The sequence below is a fragment of the Dermochelys coriacea genome, chromosome 9 (genome assembly GCF_009764565.3).
Source record: "Dermochelys coriacea isolate rDerCor1 chromosome 9, rDerCor1.pri.v4, whole genome shotgun sequence".
NCBI lineage: Eukaryota > Metazoa > Chordata > Testudines > Dermochelyidae > Dermochelys > Dermochelys coriacea.
Window position 1 is genome coordinate 91,301,473 of NC_050076.1, and position 16,299 is coordinate 91,317,771.

General features: G+C 43.8%; 1 protein-coding gene across 1 annotated transcript; it reads right to left on the reverse strand.

Moving 5' to 3' along the window:
- Nucleotides 1–4,712: 4,712 nt before the first annotated feature.
- Nucleotides 4,713–15,077, reverse strand: PGRMC1 (progesterone receptor membrane component 1). Its single transcript, XM_038417043.2, has 3 exons — nucleotides 14,578–15,077; nucleotides 11,115–11,270; nucleotides 4,713–7,805 (listed from the first exon to the last, which is right to left on the reverse strand). The coding sequence occupies exons 1-3, from the start codon at nucleotides 15,041–15,043 to the stop codon at nucleotides 7,702–7,704; spliced, it is 726 nt and encodes a 241-aa protein (XP_038272971.1). The 5' UTR covers nucleotides 15,044–15,077; the 3' UTR covers nucleotides 4,713–7,701.
- Nucleotides 15,078–16,299: the final 1,222 nt, after the last annotated feature.

Consider the following 16,299-nt stretch of genomic DNA (forward strand, 5'->3'; position numbering starts at 1 on the left):
GGATCCCAATCTGCTAGGCCCTGTATAAACACAGAACAAAAAGATGGTCCCTGTCCCCAAAGAGCTTACAATCTCAGTAAGATACTTGTACTCCTGTTACAAAATGGGTATTAAGTACCAGATGCTGAGGGTTTGCCACTCACCTTTGTAGTCAGGTGGAGTTTCCACTATTCAGCACTTCCCTAAGAATGGTGTGTTCTACTACATAATTACTGTAATATCCAGGGTACTTATCCTGCAAAGATTTACATATGTGTAACTTTACATGCCATGAGTAGTCACACTGAAGTCAATTGGACTACTTAGAGTATAATGTTAAGAACAGGTATAAGTCATTTTAGGACAGCTGCCTAAAATGTGTTAGCAAGATCATAGCCCAGTTTAAGGCTAATACACCATGTTACACTGTACCTGGCTAGTGGGTTGTGCCTCAGGTATGCTTAAGGTCAAATCCTGAAAGGGTAAAATCAGTGGAGATTGTAGATGATCAGGCCCTTTTTAGAAGTGGAAATGAACCAAGCCCATTACATACTTGCCCAACTTGCTTTGAAATAAAGCTAGTCACGTACCAAAACAATCAAATGTGTTTGGTACGTAAATAATGTGATTTGAGATAGGGAGTTCAATAAACCTGAAGGACAAAAATGCTTAGTGTGGTTCTGCCAAACACCTGCAAAGGTGTGACTGGAGTACTCAGGGACCAAGCAGACAGTTGCTCTCCACCTGTATTGTAACCTCTTTGCAACAAGGAGCACTCAACTCCTCAACTGGAGAGCTGGTGTTCAGCTACAGGGTAAGTGAGGAGGAGTGAGAGAACCTGTCTTCTGCAAACCCCCACTTACCATTCTTGGACAGCTCTACTTGAATTATCAGTTTAAATTTCCAGCAGTTGCTGCATATTATGGTACAGCAAGGCAGCAGGTGAAATAAATGAGACAATTAAAATTGGTTTTTAAAATGCATTTGCGTGGGTGAGGTATTTTTTTATTGGACCAACTTTTGTTGGTGAGAGACACGCTTTTGAGTTTACACAGAGTTCTTCAGAGCAGGTCTGGGAACCTAGCTCAAAGTGTCACTGCTAAATCTGTTCCACCTTGTATAGCTGTGATACAGTTAGTTTCCTAGCCCTGAAGAAGAGCTCTATGTAAACTTGAAAGCTTGTCATTCTCACCAACAGAAGTTGGTCCAATAGAGGATGTTGCCTCACCTACCTTGTCTGTCTACTATCCTAGGACTGACAAAGCTACAACACACCACCGTGTATTTTAAACCCAAGAAATATGATCTAAGAATAGTGTTATATTTACTGCATTTCTGCACTGCTTGAGGAGACATTTCCTTTTTATCTTTCGTACTAGCTCTGAAACGATGTTGCATGGCTCAAAGATAGGTGAATCCACAGAAAGAGAATTTAACCTTTGCCTTCATTTTTCCAGGTAAGGTGATCATGTCGCCCTTGTGAGGAGCAGCCTAGGTATTGGGGGAGGAGAAAAAAAAAAAAAAGCAAAAGAAAGGACTACAGGTGTGAAAAAGCACCAAGGCTCCACTTGTTTGAAAAAGGGAAAACGTAGTCGTATCTAGGAAGTAAGGCTGATAATGGCTGTGGCATTTAGCACTCATTTACTAGACAAAACTTTACATAAATTTCCCCACTTGTATCTAAATGACTAATGTAAGAATGACTGGGAAGATTTCTTTATCAATGATTTAACAACCACTCTCTGGGTTGGTTTAGGCAGTAGAAAAGAGGAAAGAAATAATCCAGGTCCTTTCCACATGACCGAGTACCATTTGACAAACATTTGCCTTGCATTCAGACTCTGCCACTTTATGTTGATTTAACAAACTGGTATCAAATTGTGCGTACAGAGTACAAGAGTTCGTGGGGCAAAATGCTGAAGGGTAGCAGGTTACAAATTGAAATCATAGCACACAACGTACTGGAAGATCTAGTAAATATAAGGATTCAGATGTAAATCCCCTTTCATTGTATAGATTTTTTTAAAAAAATCCAAACACTCTAAACCAGTGGTTCCCAAACTTGTTCCGCCGCTTGTGCAGGGAAAGCCCCTGGCGGGCCAGGCTGATTTGTTTACCTGCCACATCCACAGGTTCGGCCAATCGCGGCTCCCAGTGGCCGCGGTTCACTGCTCCAGGCCAATGGGAAGCGACGCGGACCAAGGCATGTACTGGCCGCTGCTTCCAACAGCTCCCATTGGCCTGGAGCAGTGAACCGCGGCCACTGGGAGCCGCGATTGGCCGAACCTGCGGATGTGGCAGGTAAACAAACCAGCCTGGCCCGCCAGGGGCTTTCCCTGCACAAGCGGTGGAACAAGTTTGGGAACTGCTGCTCTAAACAATGCACAAACATGGAGCCTTTCAGCCCTACGTCAGTCTTGTGTGACTGCTTACATAACTTTTGCTGTGAACATTCATTACTGAAGCATATTTTCTTACATAAAGAACTTAAAGTAATGCCTAGTTACAGATAATTAGATAAGGGGTAGATTCAAAGCCTTTGGAGGTTTATGGACTTTACACAGCAGCTGGTAGCGAACCAAGGCTGCTTGGAGATAAGACTAGGTAGGTTTTTTTTTCTTTTTCCAGACTTCTACAGCTCTCTGTATATTATAGGTGCCCACAGCAATTCTGTCCCCATTCCCCGACAGTTCAGACTAGGGTGATTATTGGAAAGACTCAACAACTGCTATTCTGCACATGATGCTCTGCTAATATGAAAACTGTTAAATTACCTGGTGTGTTTCTTAGTGCTTCCAGTCACAGGCTGGAAAAGGGGATTAAGCCACAGCAAATGCAAATATAGTTTGTCAATTGCCCCTAGCCGTGTCTTTAGCAGGAGAAAACATCAGCCACTTTATGAAGCAACTCTCTCTTCCCTCCTCTCCCTTCCCCGACCAAAAATTTAGACCATCCCTTCATTTCTTACAACAGGCATTGTCTTTACTAGAAGCGGTACCTTACCCCTACCACAACATTGTACACTTTCTTCCTTCTGTTAAATTGCCTTAATTTTGCATTAGACATCTCAATTCTTAAATAAGTGCTTAGTTCCTCAAAGCACTTTATAGAGTGAGGGTAAGTATCATCTCCATTTTATAGACATGACAACTGAAACACAAGTGTTACATGACTTGTGTAAGGATCTAAAGAGAGTCAATAAGTCAGGTCTCTGCATCCAGTCCTAGACCAAACTACTTTTCATGGACAGTACATTACACTCTTAGGATGCTAGTCACAAAGCTTGTTCTCATGTACATCACCATTCAGGTGGTTTTATAATTCTGTTGCAGATACCACCCCCATGCTGGAATTGTGTCAATTCACATGCCACATGTAGAATGTTTTTCTATATAACGTACACAATTTAGGAATATTTCTCAAAAGCTTCTTACATGCAGCCACAGGTTGAACTCAAAGGTTCTCCCACCCAAGAAATGATGGAGCAAAGATGGGGAGTTAATTTTGGAGGCACAACATATTAAAGCCAAAATAGTGTTTTTTGCATTTGAACTCTTAAAAAGGGTGACGTTCAAATCAAGGAAATAACAGGCCCAGTGCAGCTTCTGTGCTAGTCAAGCACTGGTGCCAGAGCAGGGAGTTGCACACATCAATCCTGTCAGCTCTGCCTAAAGTTTATATTAACCAGACAGGCTACAACTGGAAACTCATCTTTACAGGTGATCCAGCCTGAAATGTTGGCATAGCTGTGATGTCCAGGTGGGGCAGAAGATCATTGGCTTTTGGGAAGGGGAAGGTGGATGTATACGTACATTGTGTTTGCAATGTTCATTCTGATTTTTGGTGGTTTAGTTAAATTAATTTCCTTGAGTTCCATATAAAATCTGCCTACCCCTCATTTCTGTGGAGGAAGCCCCAGGGACCATGAAGGTTTTTTAGGGGCTGTCAGACAATTTTTAACATTCCAAAACCCACTTTGGGCAGTGGCCACTCTTGATTCCCTGCTGGAAGCATGGCAGCCAACTGGACTTCAGGCATGGAAGTGAGGTACCCCAGCTAGGAGCAGGAAGGTGAGAAGCCCAGGGGGCAGCTGGGCTCCCGGCAGGGATTTGCGTGGAGCTGAGAGCACTAGATCTCAGTCCCCCTGTCCCACTCCCCTCTTCAGTTGATGAAAGCACTCGTGGTGAGTGCATGTACCACCGGAAGAAGGAGGGTAGTGTGGACATCAGCCACTGCAGTTAGTACTAACCTAGGTTGATTTAAGATTGTAGCATGGACATGCCCTTGGTTTATTAATAGCTTAGCAACGGCACAAGAAGCACATTTGATCATGTAGAAGTATAGCTTGTTGATCTTATTAAGCTCACTTGAAGGCATCCAACTTCAACTTTATGTTTTGCTTGCTATACACCGTTAATGCTTATTTGAGCCTTTTTGTTACACAGTTGTATATCTGCAACAGCAAAGCAGATTTTATAGCAGTGCTAGAGTATAATCTTGTCAACTGCACATTCATTAATCAAATGTTCAGTTAAAATTAGTACGTTTCAAATCCCATCCAGAGGCATGGCTAAGAGTGAATAGGGAGTGTCCAAAGGGGAGACTGTATATTAAGCATTGTTCCTGTTCACATGACAGACTGGAAACAATATATAAACAAACACCTGAAATTCGGAATGCTAGGGACTAGAAAGTTGCATTTGGTCCCTTTAGATAAAATAAAGAAATACCACCACTACGTTAGAATTTTATTGTCTGCTTATAAGAAGTAAAAGCACTTTTCTGATTTGAGGTAAAACCATTAGAAATAGTCTGCAAGGAGTACAAATGGCTTTAAAAAGCAACACAAACCCATAACTAGTTTTACATTACCCTAGCCCCTCCCTATGTGATTCATATAATAATATTTTAGCAAGCTAACTGTGCAAACAACTGTATTCTTTGTTTTAATGCGTAGTGTTACAAAAAGACAAAATGCCAAAGTGGTTCTTAGTGTATGGATTGAGAATAGTCATTCTGAACACACACGGTCTCAGGTACTTTTACACAGTGCACTAGATGGTGTTTACAAAAGCTGCTGACCTCATGGAACACTTCCTATTTAAGAACAATTTTGCCTAGTTTAGGGACTGTTTCCCTTTTTATTTGGTGTAAGCAGCTACGTTTTGTCTGCTCCTCTGCCTAAATTTTCCTAAGTTTTATAAAACATTGGGCTGCTCTGGCAAATAGGGTCATCAGCAACAAAGGATTTTGCAAGAGGTTTCAGCTCCCATGTTTTCATTCAAAAGTACACAGTAGCAGCAACGCACATCATGGGCACCATGAAGAAAACAGCTAAGAAACTACATAATACTTTGCTTTTCTATAGCACTTTCCACTGGAGGATGTCCAAGCACTTTATATGAAAGAACTGAGGCTCAATTCCCTATGAAGTAGATATCCTCCTCCTTTTACCAATGGAGAAACTGGAGCACGTACAGTTAAAGTGATTTGGCTAAGCCTACAGAGCAAGTCTGACTCTAGGCCTGTTCTTAAGCCCCCAGGGTACTATTAACCTTTCAGTGCAGAAACATACCTATTGTAGATTTGCAATGTTGTCTTGAAAGTTTACTGGTCTAAGTATAAAACCCACTTGCCCACCCTTTACCATGGTACTAACGAAGAGTTAAAACGTTACTTTTGCTTAAAATATATTACATCCACACTGCAGGCAAGTGGGCAAGAGTTTTGCATGGTCAGCCTATTGCAAACTCACAAACCTTAAACCAGACAAGGTTAAAAAAAAAGTCTACCCAAAACAGTCAACCCCCCCCCAAAAAAGCGCCCTGAGGGGAAAAATAAGTGCCTCTCTTGTGGCAGAGGCCTTAGTCAATGGATAACTTGAAACATGTCCTGAAGGCCAGTGAACTCAGGGTCTGTTGGACTAAGAAGGGAAAGAAGGACCTACATGGACTTGCTTAATTGGATCTAACAGCGGGATCTGACAGAGAGGGAATAATGGAGAACTACAGAGCACGCCCAACATTCAAGGAAAAGTGTTTCGGCAAGGAATGCGTTCCATGAGGGATCAGTGGATCATTAACTCCTCGAAATTTCCACTAACAAGCTGAAATATTTCTTCAGTGTCCTAACAGCATGTTGACCCTCCTCACTGGGCAAAAGCATTCTCAATTCCCCCTTTTGGTATGTGACTTGGTTACTCAGTAAGGAAGAACCTGCTAAAAAGAAGCCTGGATGTGAGTTATAAGACAGAATAACAAGCTAAATACAATTCTAGGGCTTGCTCTATCCTAGAAACTTCCTGGTATAGTAATATCAGTTAGGGGTGCCATGTTTTTTCAAATGATACTTCTATACCAGCAAAAGCATTAGTGTGGATGCAGCTGTACTGGCAATAAAGTGCTTTTTCTGGTATAAAACTTATTTTGTTCTGGGAACTGGTATGAACTGTACCAGCTTTAACACTCTTTTGCTGGGATAAGCTGTGTCTACATTAGGTGGTTTGACAATAAAAACTATACCAACAAATCTTTTCTAGTGTAGACTAGGCCAAGGAATCAATAGCAGTATCTCCCCACACTGCGCCCCACACACACACCCCCTTCTGGTTTAATTTCATCTGGATTAAATTTTGGGATCAGCCCCTAGAATAGTTTGCTAAGAAAATTGAACAAACAGTAGTCATAGCTGAGTCATGCCCCTCCCTAGGTGGGAGGTCCAACTTATAATCAATACCAAAACTTCTGTAACATTTCAGATATGCTTCAGAGATAAACACAACAAAAATCATTAATCCTGTTATGTGGCTGTGAATAAACATGGAGTACGTCTTCACTGTCGCTGGGAGGTGTATTTCTGCACCAGGAAGACATATACATGGTGGCTTTGATCAAGCTGGCATGCTAAAATAATGTGGCTGCCATGGCACAGACAGTGACTGAGGTTAGCTACTCAAATACATACCTAGGATCTTGGATGGGGTTGTACTCCGATGGCTAGCCTGAGCCACTGTGGCCACGCTGCTATTTTTAGCACATGTCTACCCGAGTTGGGAATTAGCCTAGCCATTCATCAGTCCTTGAATGAAGACATGAGTACCTAAAAATGATATAGCCTCTCTGAAAAGAGGATTTTTTTTTTTTTGAAGTATTCATGTTCAGTGATTCACCTATAAGCTTGTGGTAAAATTTTTATAATGTCAGTTTTCTCTACTATTAAAATTATTTATGTAGCACCATAGATATGTATGATGCTTTATGGACATGTTCCCTGCCCCATAGAGATTATAATCTAAGGCCCAGATCCTGCAAGATCTTCCATTGAGTTCAGTGTAGCATAAAACTACTCATGTGTGTAAAGTTACTCTTATGCTTAAGTGTTTGAAGGATTGGGGCCTTAGCCATTAAATAAATGCTTTTTTGATTTCAACCTACTTTGATGAAAAAAAGCAGAAATAACTTTAGTACAAAGTTGCAGTTCACTTTTCCTCTGTTCTGGTGCTTTTTGTCCTACAGAACATTCAGGTCATGCAGTTTTTATGTAAGAAATTTAATCTTGTTTATGTTACTGGTAAATTTAGATTAAGAACTGCTTTAAAAACAATCCAATCACAGCAAGTCTGTACCTTTTCTAATTACTGTTGATGTTAGAACTTATAAAACAGAACTGGAATGTTACAAATGGTCCCTTAAGATATAAAAATATTGTTCCTCACTGCATTCTCTAGTCTCTCTTTTGATCTTTAGCATCTTCTTTTTCTTCTTCATCTGAGTATACGGTGGGTTCCTCTCCTTCCTTCAGCAGTTTGCCAACGTAGTGATACTTAACTGTAAATTGAGACAAACCACAGAATACAGATCATTCCTTTACCTTGTGGAACCTAATGTTTTCACTAAAAACAGAGACAATGGTTAACATAGCGCTAAAATTAAAATCAAGAACCACTAATTCTACATTTATTTTGCACACTGACAAAAGTGACTGACTTGCCAAACTATTCCTACTGTCATAACACGTGATATTTATGTGAAAAATGGGCAAAATAAATGCAAACAATACAATTCTTCTCCTATTGCCAAAACCAGGACTGACAATGTAAAGCCATTCGTGGATACTTTTGTTACCCACAACCTCAGGTCTCATGTTTAAAGGGAGCCAACTATCAGTGAAGAAATGAAATCACCATTCTGGGAGTGAGTGGGAAAGAATAATACTCCCTTTCCCCTTCCCCCCCATTACACTTGCCTACGCCAGTTCTGGAAGCTGGCATCCTGAGAATGTTCTTGGGGAATGTCAAGAAAACCTTGAAAGGTTTATATTTTCAGAGATTCATGCTGTGAACAGGCACTGGGAAACAGGAAAAATGTTCTTCCTACCAGCACTAGAGCTGGTACTATAGGAATTCTCCCACTGTGCACCCAGACAAGCCTTACTCCTGTTAAAATATTTCACAAAGAAATATCTAAGTAGCAAGACATATGCATAAGGAGGAAGGTTAGGAAGCAGAGCTCTCCTTATCTGATGCAAAGCCTTTTAGCAAGTGAAGGGAAATCTCCTACTATACTCCCTGCTATATTATAGTTTAAAATTATATGAATTTAAAGGCAAATATTTGCATAATCTGCTAGAAGTTTGGGAACTACATTAACAACGGCAAAGTACTAACACTTCACTCCTGGAAAGACCGATTTAAATGCTGGTTTTTGGTCACACATATGGTAGTAAGAAAAGGAGGACTTGTGGCACCTTAGAGACTAACAAATTTATTTGAGCATAAGCTTTTGTGAGTTCAGGTTCTAGACTTTAAAATTCAGTCTGATGTTTTTGTTTTAACACTGACCACCATGCAGCCAGACTCCTAGTAAACTTTAATGGTCATATTATCTAGACCAAGTGTATATGGAATTTCCATTACATGTTTCTTACTGAAATGCTTGTTATATAAACAACATTTACAGTCTATTTTATGTAAATGAAAAAAAAAAAAAAAACCACTTAGAGCTTTCCTGGTCTAGAAACCCAGGTTAAGTGTTGTGCAGTTAATATTCTTCACCAGGAAAGTGATTATTATATAATGATCCTCTACAGTAATAAACTCCTGGGTAGAAGAAGCTAGCTAAGCAGTTTCCAACCTACAAAGTTTTTTTTGTTTGTTTCTTTTTTAAAACCAGTATTCAAAAACTGGGACCACAGAGCAGTTAGAGCTGCTATATTTACACTGGAAGCCTTTAATACTAAGGGCTGCAAAACAAAACACAAGAACGGCCATACTGGATCAGGCCAAAGGTCCATCTAGCCCAGTATCCTGTCTTCTGATAGTGGCCAATGCCAGGTGCCCCAGAGGGAATGAACAGAACAGGTAATAATAAAGTGACCATTCCCTGTCACTCATTCCCAGCTTCTGGCAAACAGAGGCTAGGGACACCAGCCCTGCCCATTCTGGCTAATAGCCACTGATGGATCTATCCTCCAGGAACTTATTTAGTTCTTTTTTGAACCCTGTTTTAGTCCTGACTTTCACAACATCCTGTGGCAAAGGTGGACTGTGCATTGTATGAAGAAATACTTCCTTTTGTTTTAAACCTGCTGCTAATTAATTTCATTTGGTGACCCCTAGTTCAAAACAGAAGAGAGTATTGCTCAGATTTTTTAGATCATTGTATATTTATATCCAAGCCTCAATAGACAAGAAAAGGGATAACTGCTTTAAAAACTTATTTTGTTGACAAAGTCTCCAGATGTGAGCATAGGGCAGCCTGTCTCCCCTAATTGTGGGGCTGCCATTCCTGAATAATACTGCATAGTTAATTTGACATATACAGAATTTATTAATTTCACTCAGTATTCAAAGGCGCTTAAATGATTTTTCAAAACGCAACTTAAGCTTCTGAAAGTCACTTAGAAGCTTCTGCAAATTTTACTTCTCCAAACCTTGTTTTGTAAATGCTCATATAAGAATAGGAGAAACAAGGAGTACCAAGTGGAAAACATCTAGTTTCCCCAGAAATAAGCTTCCTTAGTTCTTCAGGATGTTAAAAATACAGAATGCTCCCATACAATGCCAACTAAGCTTAACTGCCTTGTAGGAACACTCTCCATGTGCAACCAGGTTAATTAAAAAGTTAAAAGCAGTTTCATTCCCTGCCATTTTTTTTTTTGGTAGTTTACCAGTCACATTTTACTATTCGAAAAAGTGGTTTAATCTCTTCTTTTACTCTGTAAAAAAAAAAATCAAAAAACCACCACCCAAATGGGGGAAACTGACATTTTTTTCTCTCTAATCCTTCAGTTTTAGAAAACTTAAGTGTTGCAATAAAGCAGTTGTTCCCAAACTTTAACAGCCTGTGAACCCCTCTCACTAAATTGTGAAATCTCGTGAACCCCCTCCTAAAAATGAATATTTCCAGGGATTTAAGTTTAAATTTCCTCCACACTCCGTGAGGCTCTTACTGCTGGACCCCGTTGACTGCCCCGGTCAACTGAGCTCCACTGAGCTTAGGCTGCAGGTCCCGATGACTACCGGCCCTGCTCTCCCCAGGGCTCGAACTGCCAGCCCCATGCGGAGCGCTGGGGTTTGAGCTCCCGGCTCCCCCGCTGACGGGGGCAGGGCTCGGGCTGCCAGCCTCAACTGCCTGGCCCTACTCTTCCTGGGGCTCGGGCTGTCTGCCCTGCAACCAGGTCCCACCTGCTGCCTCCAATGCCCTCTGGCCACCATTAGTGAAATTTTTCTGGCGAACCCCCTGTATCGTTCTGCAAACCCCCAGAGGTTCGCAAACCCCAGTTTGGGAACCACTGCAATAAAGCATACCATATTTTCAGATAGAAGTTTGTTTGCAGCGTTGGTTCCAGGATATTAGAGAGACAAGATGGATGAGGTAGTATCTTCTATTGGATTAACTTCTGTTGGAGAGAGACAATCTTTTGAGTTTATACAACTCTTCTTCATATGTGGGTCAGACCTTAAGAAGAAGGCCTCTTTGTAAGCTTATGTCTTTTCCCATCAGAAGTTGGTGTAAACAACGATATTAACCTCACCCACCTTGTCTCTTACACACGTGATGTACCATATTGAATGTCTTCCACCACTATACACAGAAGCTAGCTACTTCACGGAGAGTGGATTTGAAATTGCTTACACGTGAACTGCGATTCCCAGTCTCTCAGGGTCTCTTGCTGCGTAGCGTTGAGATCAGACAGGTCATCATATTCATCCTTCAGAGCCTCCTTATCCAGACAGAATGTGGCAAGACCTCTGGATGCATCCCTTCCAGCAAAAATTCCATATGGGCCCTCTTTAAAATAAAAAATGTCAGGGTAATTATTACATTGCTGTTTCTTTGAGGACAACGTACCAAGAACCAAATGACATGCTGATCCCCTGACTTGAATCTTATGTTGAAATCCCCAAATAAGATTTGTATTGTAAAATTTGTCCTATTTTGTAATATTGAGCCAGATATTTTCCAGTACATACACACCCAAACCCCCCCAAAAACAAAAAACACTACAAGAAAACAGGTTTCAGAGTAGCAGCCGTGTTAGTCTGTATTCGCAAAAAGAAAAGGAGTACTTGTGGCACCTTAGAGACTAACAAATTTATTAGAGCATAAGCTTTCGTGAGCTACAGCTCACTTCATCGGATGCATTTGGTGGGAAAAAAAAAACAAAAAAAAACAAACAAGAAAACAGAATCACTAAAGAAGATACTGAGCATGTTGGGACATCAGGAAGAAGAGACAAGTGCCGATGTGTGGAGGGCATGCAAAAGGGAGCTATGCACAAGATGACAAGAAGCAAATGTCTTTCTTGGCGCAAGCCTGAGACATATGGGTGGCACCTGTAAAGATAGCAAACAGGAGTCAGTTATGTGGGAAGAGAAAAGGAGAAAGGATTCAGAAGTCTGAGGAGATGGAGTGCAAGGCAAGTGTATTGCTTTCTGACAAATCCTTCTGGCTTAGAGAGTTGACCCATGGAAGAAGGAGGACCTGAAAGGTGATTAGTTGGCTTGAGATATGGAGGAGAATCTTAACAGGACCCTACTCCAAGGATAGCAATCAGGCTAGAAGCAGGTGCCTAGTAAATATAAAATGTACACAAAATGCATGTAATGCACAATGATCCCAAGGGACTGATGTGTACATGTCACAGTGGGTCAGAGGTATCTTGTCAAGAGGGACTGCTGGTAAACTTCATCAATCATTAACTTATTTTGCAGAATGTTTATTGGTACAGAAGTAACAGAAAATTTAAGATAGCACATGTTCCAATGATTCAGCTCTTTTAGGAGGCATTAATGTAACACCAAAATCTGGTTACTTTAGAGGCAGTGCCCAACTGCACTGGGGGGGGAAGAAGCCTTTTCAGAGTTTCAATAAATGGAACTACTTTCCTTTTCATACAGAGACCCAATTTCATGACTACATTAATAAATTAGACATGGTAAACAGCCTCTCATGTTCTGAGATATAACTCATGAGTAGGTTTTTTAAAGCTCTCTGCTGATAGATAACCACACATTCAAATCAATCATGTATATTACCTTACTGTTCTTGAACTTAAAACCCTACTCCTCTTTACACCCCCCCCAAACACCTATGGGGCATGGATCATCTTTGCATGTATTTGACCAGCACAAATGGGGCTGTGATTTTGATCGGGAACAAGTTTCATAAAAATAACTCTGTGTTACTATATTATAAATATTAAATAATAGAACTGTTTCCATCAAAAAGGGAATACAATGATGAAATCAACAAAAGATTTCATGTGCTATGACCTATGGCGTTACAAAGGAAGGTGACAGGTGAGTTGCATGAAGTAAACAAAACTGCCTGCCCCGTCAATATAATCATTTAAAGCAAGGGTTCTCAAATTGGGGGTTAAGACCCCTCAGGGGGTCACAAGGTTATTACATGGGGGAGGGGTCGCGAGCTGTCAGCCTCCAACCCCAACCCCGCTTTGCCTCTAGCATTTATAATGGTGTTAAATATATTTAAAAAGTGTTTTTAATTTATAATGGGGGGGAGGGGTTGCACTCAGAGGCATGCTATGTGAAAGGGGTCACCAGTACAAAGGTTTGAGAACCGCTGATAAAGAGTACTATAAATGTGCATGGAGCTTAACAAAAAAAAAAAAAAAAAAAAAAAGTGAAAGAAGTAGATATACTTTGAGTGTACACAACTAAAAGACTTGGGTCTGTAACCCTAATGATACAAGTAAACCTTACTCATAGGAGAAGCCCTGGTTATGCCAACTAGTTTAGGCAAGTAGGAGTTGCAGGACTGGTTCCCAACTTTATGATTGCATTATTATTACTTAGTTGTAGTTGTTGTGGCAATTCTTCAACAACAACAAAAAAACTTCAAAAACAGACTCCAGCGAGAGACTGCTGAATTGGAATTAATTTGCAAAGTGGATACAATTAATTTAGGCTTGAATAGAGACTGGGAATGGATCTGTCATTACACAAAGTAAAACTATTTCCCCATGTTTATAATCCTCTCCACTGACTGGATCCCACAATTACACAGGGAAACAACAAGCAAGCAGCAGATGGAGGGAGGAAGGGTTGGGAATTTCTGCTAGGTAGATGGGAACATACTGAGAGAGTCAGAGCCAACACTGCAACCAGATCTAAGGTCTCTCCCCCACACTCCACCCCAGAGCCTCTCCTCTCCCTCACTGCACCTCCACCACTACACTCAGCACCTCCCCCGGTCCCCACTGCACCCCTCTCCCACACTATGCCCCAGTACCTCTCCTGCATCCCCACTGCACCCCAGCTCATCCCCACTGCACCCCCTCCCACACTATACCCTACTACCCCCCCCTCATCCCTACTACACCCCCTCATCGCCACTGCACGCAGCGCCTCCCGGCACAGCTCCCCAGAGCCTCTCCTCACCCCCACTGCACTGCCACCTCTCCTGGTCCCCACTGCACCCCAACTCGTCCCCACACTGCACCCCAGTAGCTCCCCCGCATAGCCACTGCATCCCAGCTCATCCCCACTGCACCCCCTCCCACACTATACCCTACTACCTCCCCCTCATCCCTACTACACCCCCTCATCGCCACTGCACGCAGCGCCTCCCTGCACGGCTCCCCAGAGCCTCTCCTCATCCCCCACTGCACCGCCACCTCCCCGATCCACACTGCACCCCAGCTCATGCCCGCACCGCACCCCAGCACCTCCCCCGCACCGCCACTGCACCCCAGCACCTCCCCCCGCACCGCCGCTGCACCCCAGCTCACCGTCACTGCACCCCTGCACCTCCCCCGCACCGCCGCTGCACCCCAGCTCCCCCACACCGCCCCCCCGCACCTCCCCCACACCCCAGCACCTCCCCCGCACCGCCACTGCCCCCCAGCTCACCGCTACTGCACCCCAGCTCCTCCCCCGCACTGCCACTGCACCCCAGCTCCCCCACACCGCCCCCCCGCACCACCACTGCACCCCAGCACCTCCCCCGCACCGCCACTGCCCCCCAGCTCACCGTCACGGCACCCCCCCACCTCCACTGCACCCCAGCTCCCCCACACCGCCCCCGCACCGCGCCCGCCCCCCAGCTCCGCCCCCGCAGCCGCCCCCGCACGCACCGGGCCCGTAGAACTTCCTGGCGCGGCTCACGTCGAAGACTTTGCCGTTGATGGCCATGAGGATGCGCGGCTCCCGCAGCCCGTCGTAGGGCCGCAGCTGCGCCAGGGTGAAGTCGCGGCGCCCGAGCTCGGGCGGCGGCGGCGGCTCGGCGTCGTCGGGCAGGCGCGGGGCCCGCTCGCCCCGCAGGATCTGGTAGAGCAGGAAGAGGCAGAGGCCCAGCAGGCTCAGGTTGAGCGGCGAGCTCAGGATCTCCAGCAGCAGCCCGCCGCCGCCCTCCGCCGCCGCCTCCTCCTGGGCCATGGGCTCGCCTGGTTCCGCGGCTCGCCGGGCTGCCACTGAGCGGCCAGCGGGGACAGCGGGGACGGGGAGGAGCGACCCGCAGGGGCCGCCCCTCGCCAGGGAGGAGGGACCTGGGGCTTCCCGCCCAGGCGGCTCCGGGGCCCGCCGAGCCTGGGCTGGAGTCATAACAGCGGGGCTTTGGCCTGGCTTTACAGGGGCCCTCCTCATGGGGGGGGTTGTCTTATATAGGCGCCTATTCCCCCCCCATCTGGTCACCCTATGGCCAGCCGCAGGGCCAAAGGCAACCCAGGGCGCCTGAGCAGTGCTGGCTCCTGGTTTCTTTCCTTCCCCGTGGGCTGCTGCTCTGCAGTAGGGGGGACGAGATTTCCCGATTTTATTTGGGGCTGTTTCTTAAAAGGTCCCTATTTACACCCCCACCCCCACCGTCCTGATTTTTCACACTTGCTATCTGGTCATCGTACTCCGTAGTCACCTGTTTTCTCTCATCTTGTTCTGGGCTGCTAAACTTTTTGGAACAGGGACTGTCCTTTTAGCTGGTGTACTGCACAATGGGGTCCTCCTGGGCCATGACGGGCTCTCGGGGCTACTGCAGTGTAAGTAGTTACATGCACAAAAACTATATTAAAGTTACAAGCCAAGCACTCCGCGAATGCCAGACGTAAGGTTGTCTCTGGGCTAACTCAGTAGTTGAGTTAAGCATACGCTTACAAAGTGTTTGTAAAAAGAAAAGGAGGACTTGTGGCACCTTAGAGACTAACAAATTTATCAGAGCATAAGCTTTCGTGAGCTACAGCTCACTTCATCGGATGCATTTGGGGGAAAAACGCATTTTTTCCTACCAAATGCATCCGATGAAGTGAGCTGTAGCTCACGAAAGCTTATGCTCTGATAAATTTGTTAGTCTCTAAGGTGCCACAAGTCCTCCTTTTCTTTGTGCGAATACAGACTAACACGGCTGCAACTCTGAAAAGTGTTTGTAGGATCAGAGTTTACAATCTTTACTACAAGATGATTTTTATTCATTTTATCTTTTTTCATTTTACTATCCTTAATCAACCGATCCATTATTTTTTCTTGCTAGCGTCTTCCGTCCTCCCCCTTCTCCATGCTTTTTCTACAATATTCCCGCCTCTTGCTGAGGACAACAATCCCCTGAACACATTCAAAACTTCTCCCCCCCTATTGTTTTAGTATCCACCAATAAAACTTAAGAGGCACATCCCAAATTGTAAATATAGTTAATTAGGACATTTGCAATCAAAGGAACTTCCATGTGTGAGGATACTCCAAAACATTGTATTGCACTTTGCCATACACTAAAGTATAATTATTTCCAATAAACTGTACCGTACTTTTTAAGAGACATGTTGTAATTGCCCCACCACAATGCTATTCATGTCATATCATCTCTTAGAAAGGGA

What these genes read in the sequence shown, in the direction of transcription:
- PGRMC1 (XM_038417043.2), bottom strand. Translation starts at nt 15,043, where the DNA reads ATGACTCCAGCCCAGGCTCGGCGGGCCCCGGAGCCGCCTGGGCGGGAA. An exon ending in CAGGAAGTTCTACGGGCCCG is followed by an intron (nt 11,271 to 14,577) that starts GTGCGTGCGGGG and finishes TTTATTTTAAAG; the next exon opens with AGGGCCCATATGGAATTTTT. An exon ending in CTGGGAATCGCAGTTCACGT is followed by an intron (nt 7,806 to 11,114) that starts GTAAGCAATTTC and finishes CTCAATTTACAG; the next exon opens with TTAAGTATCACTACGTTGGC.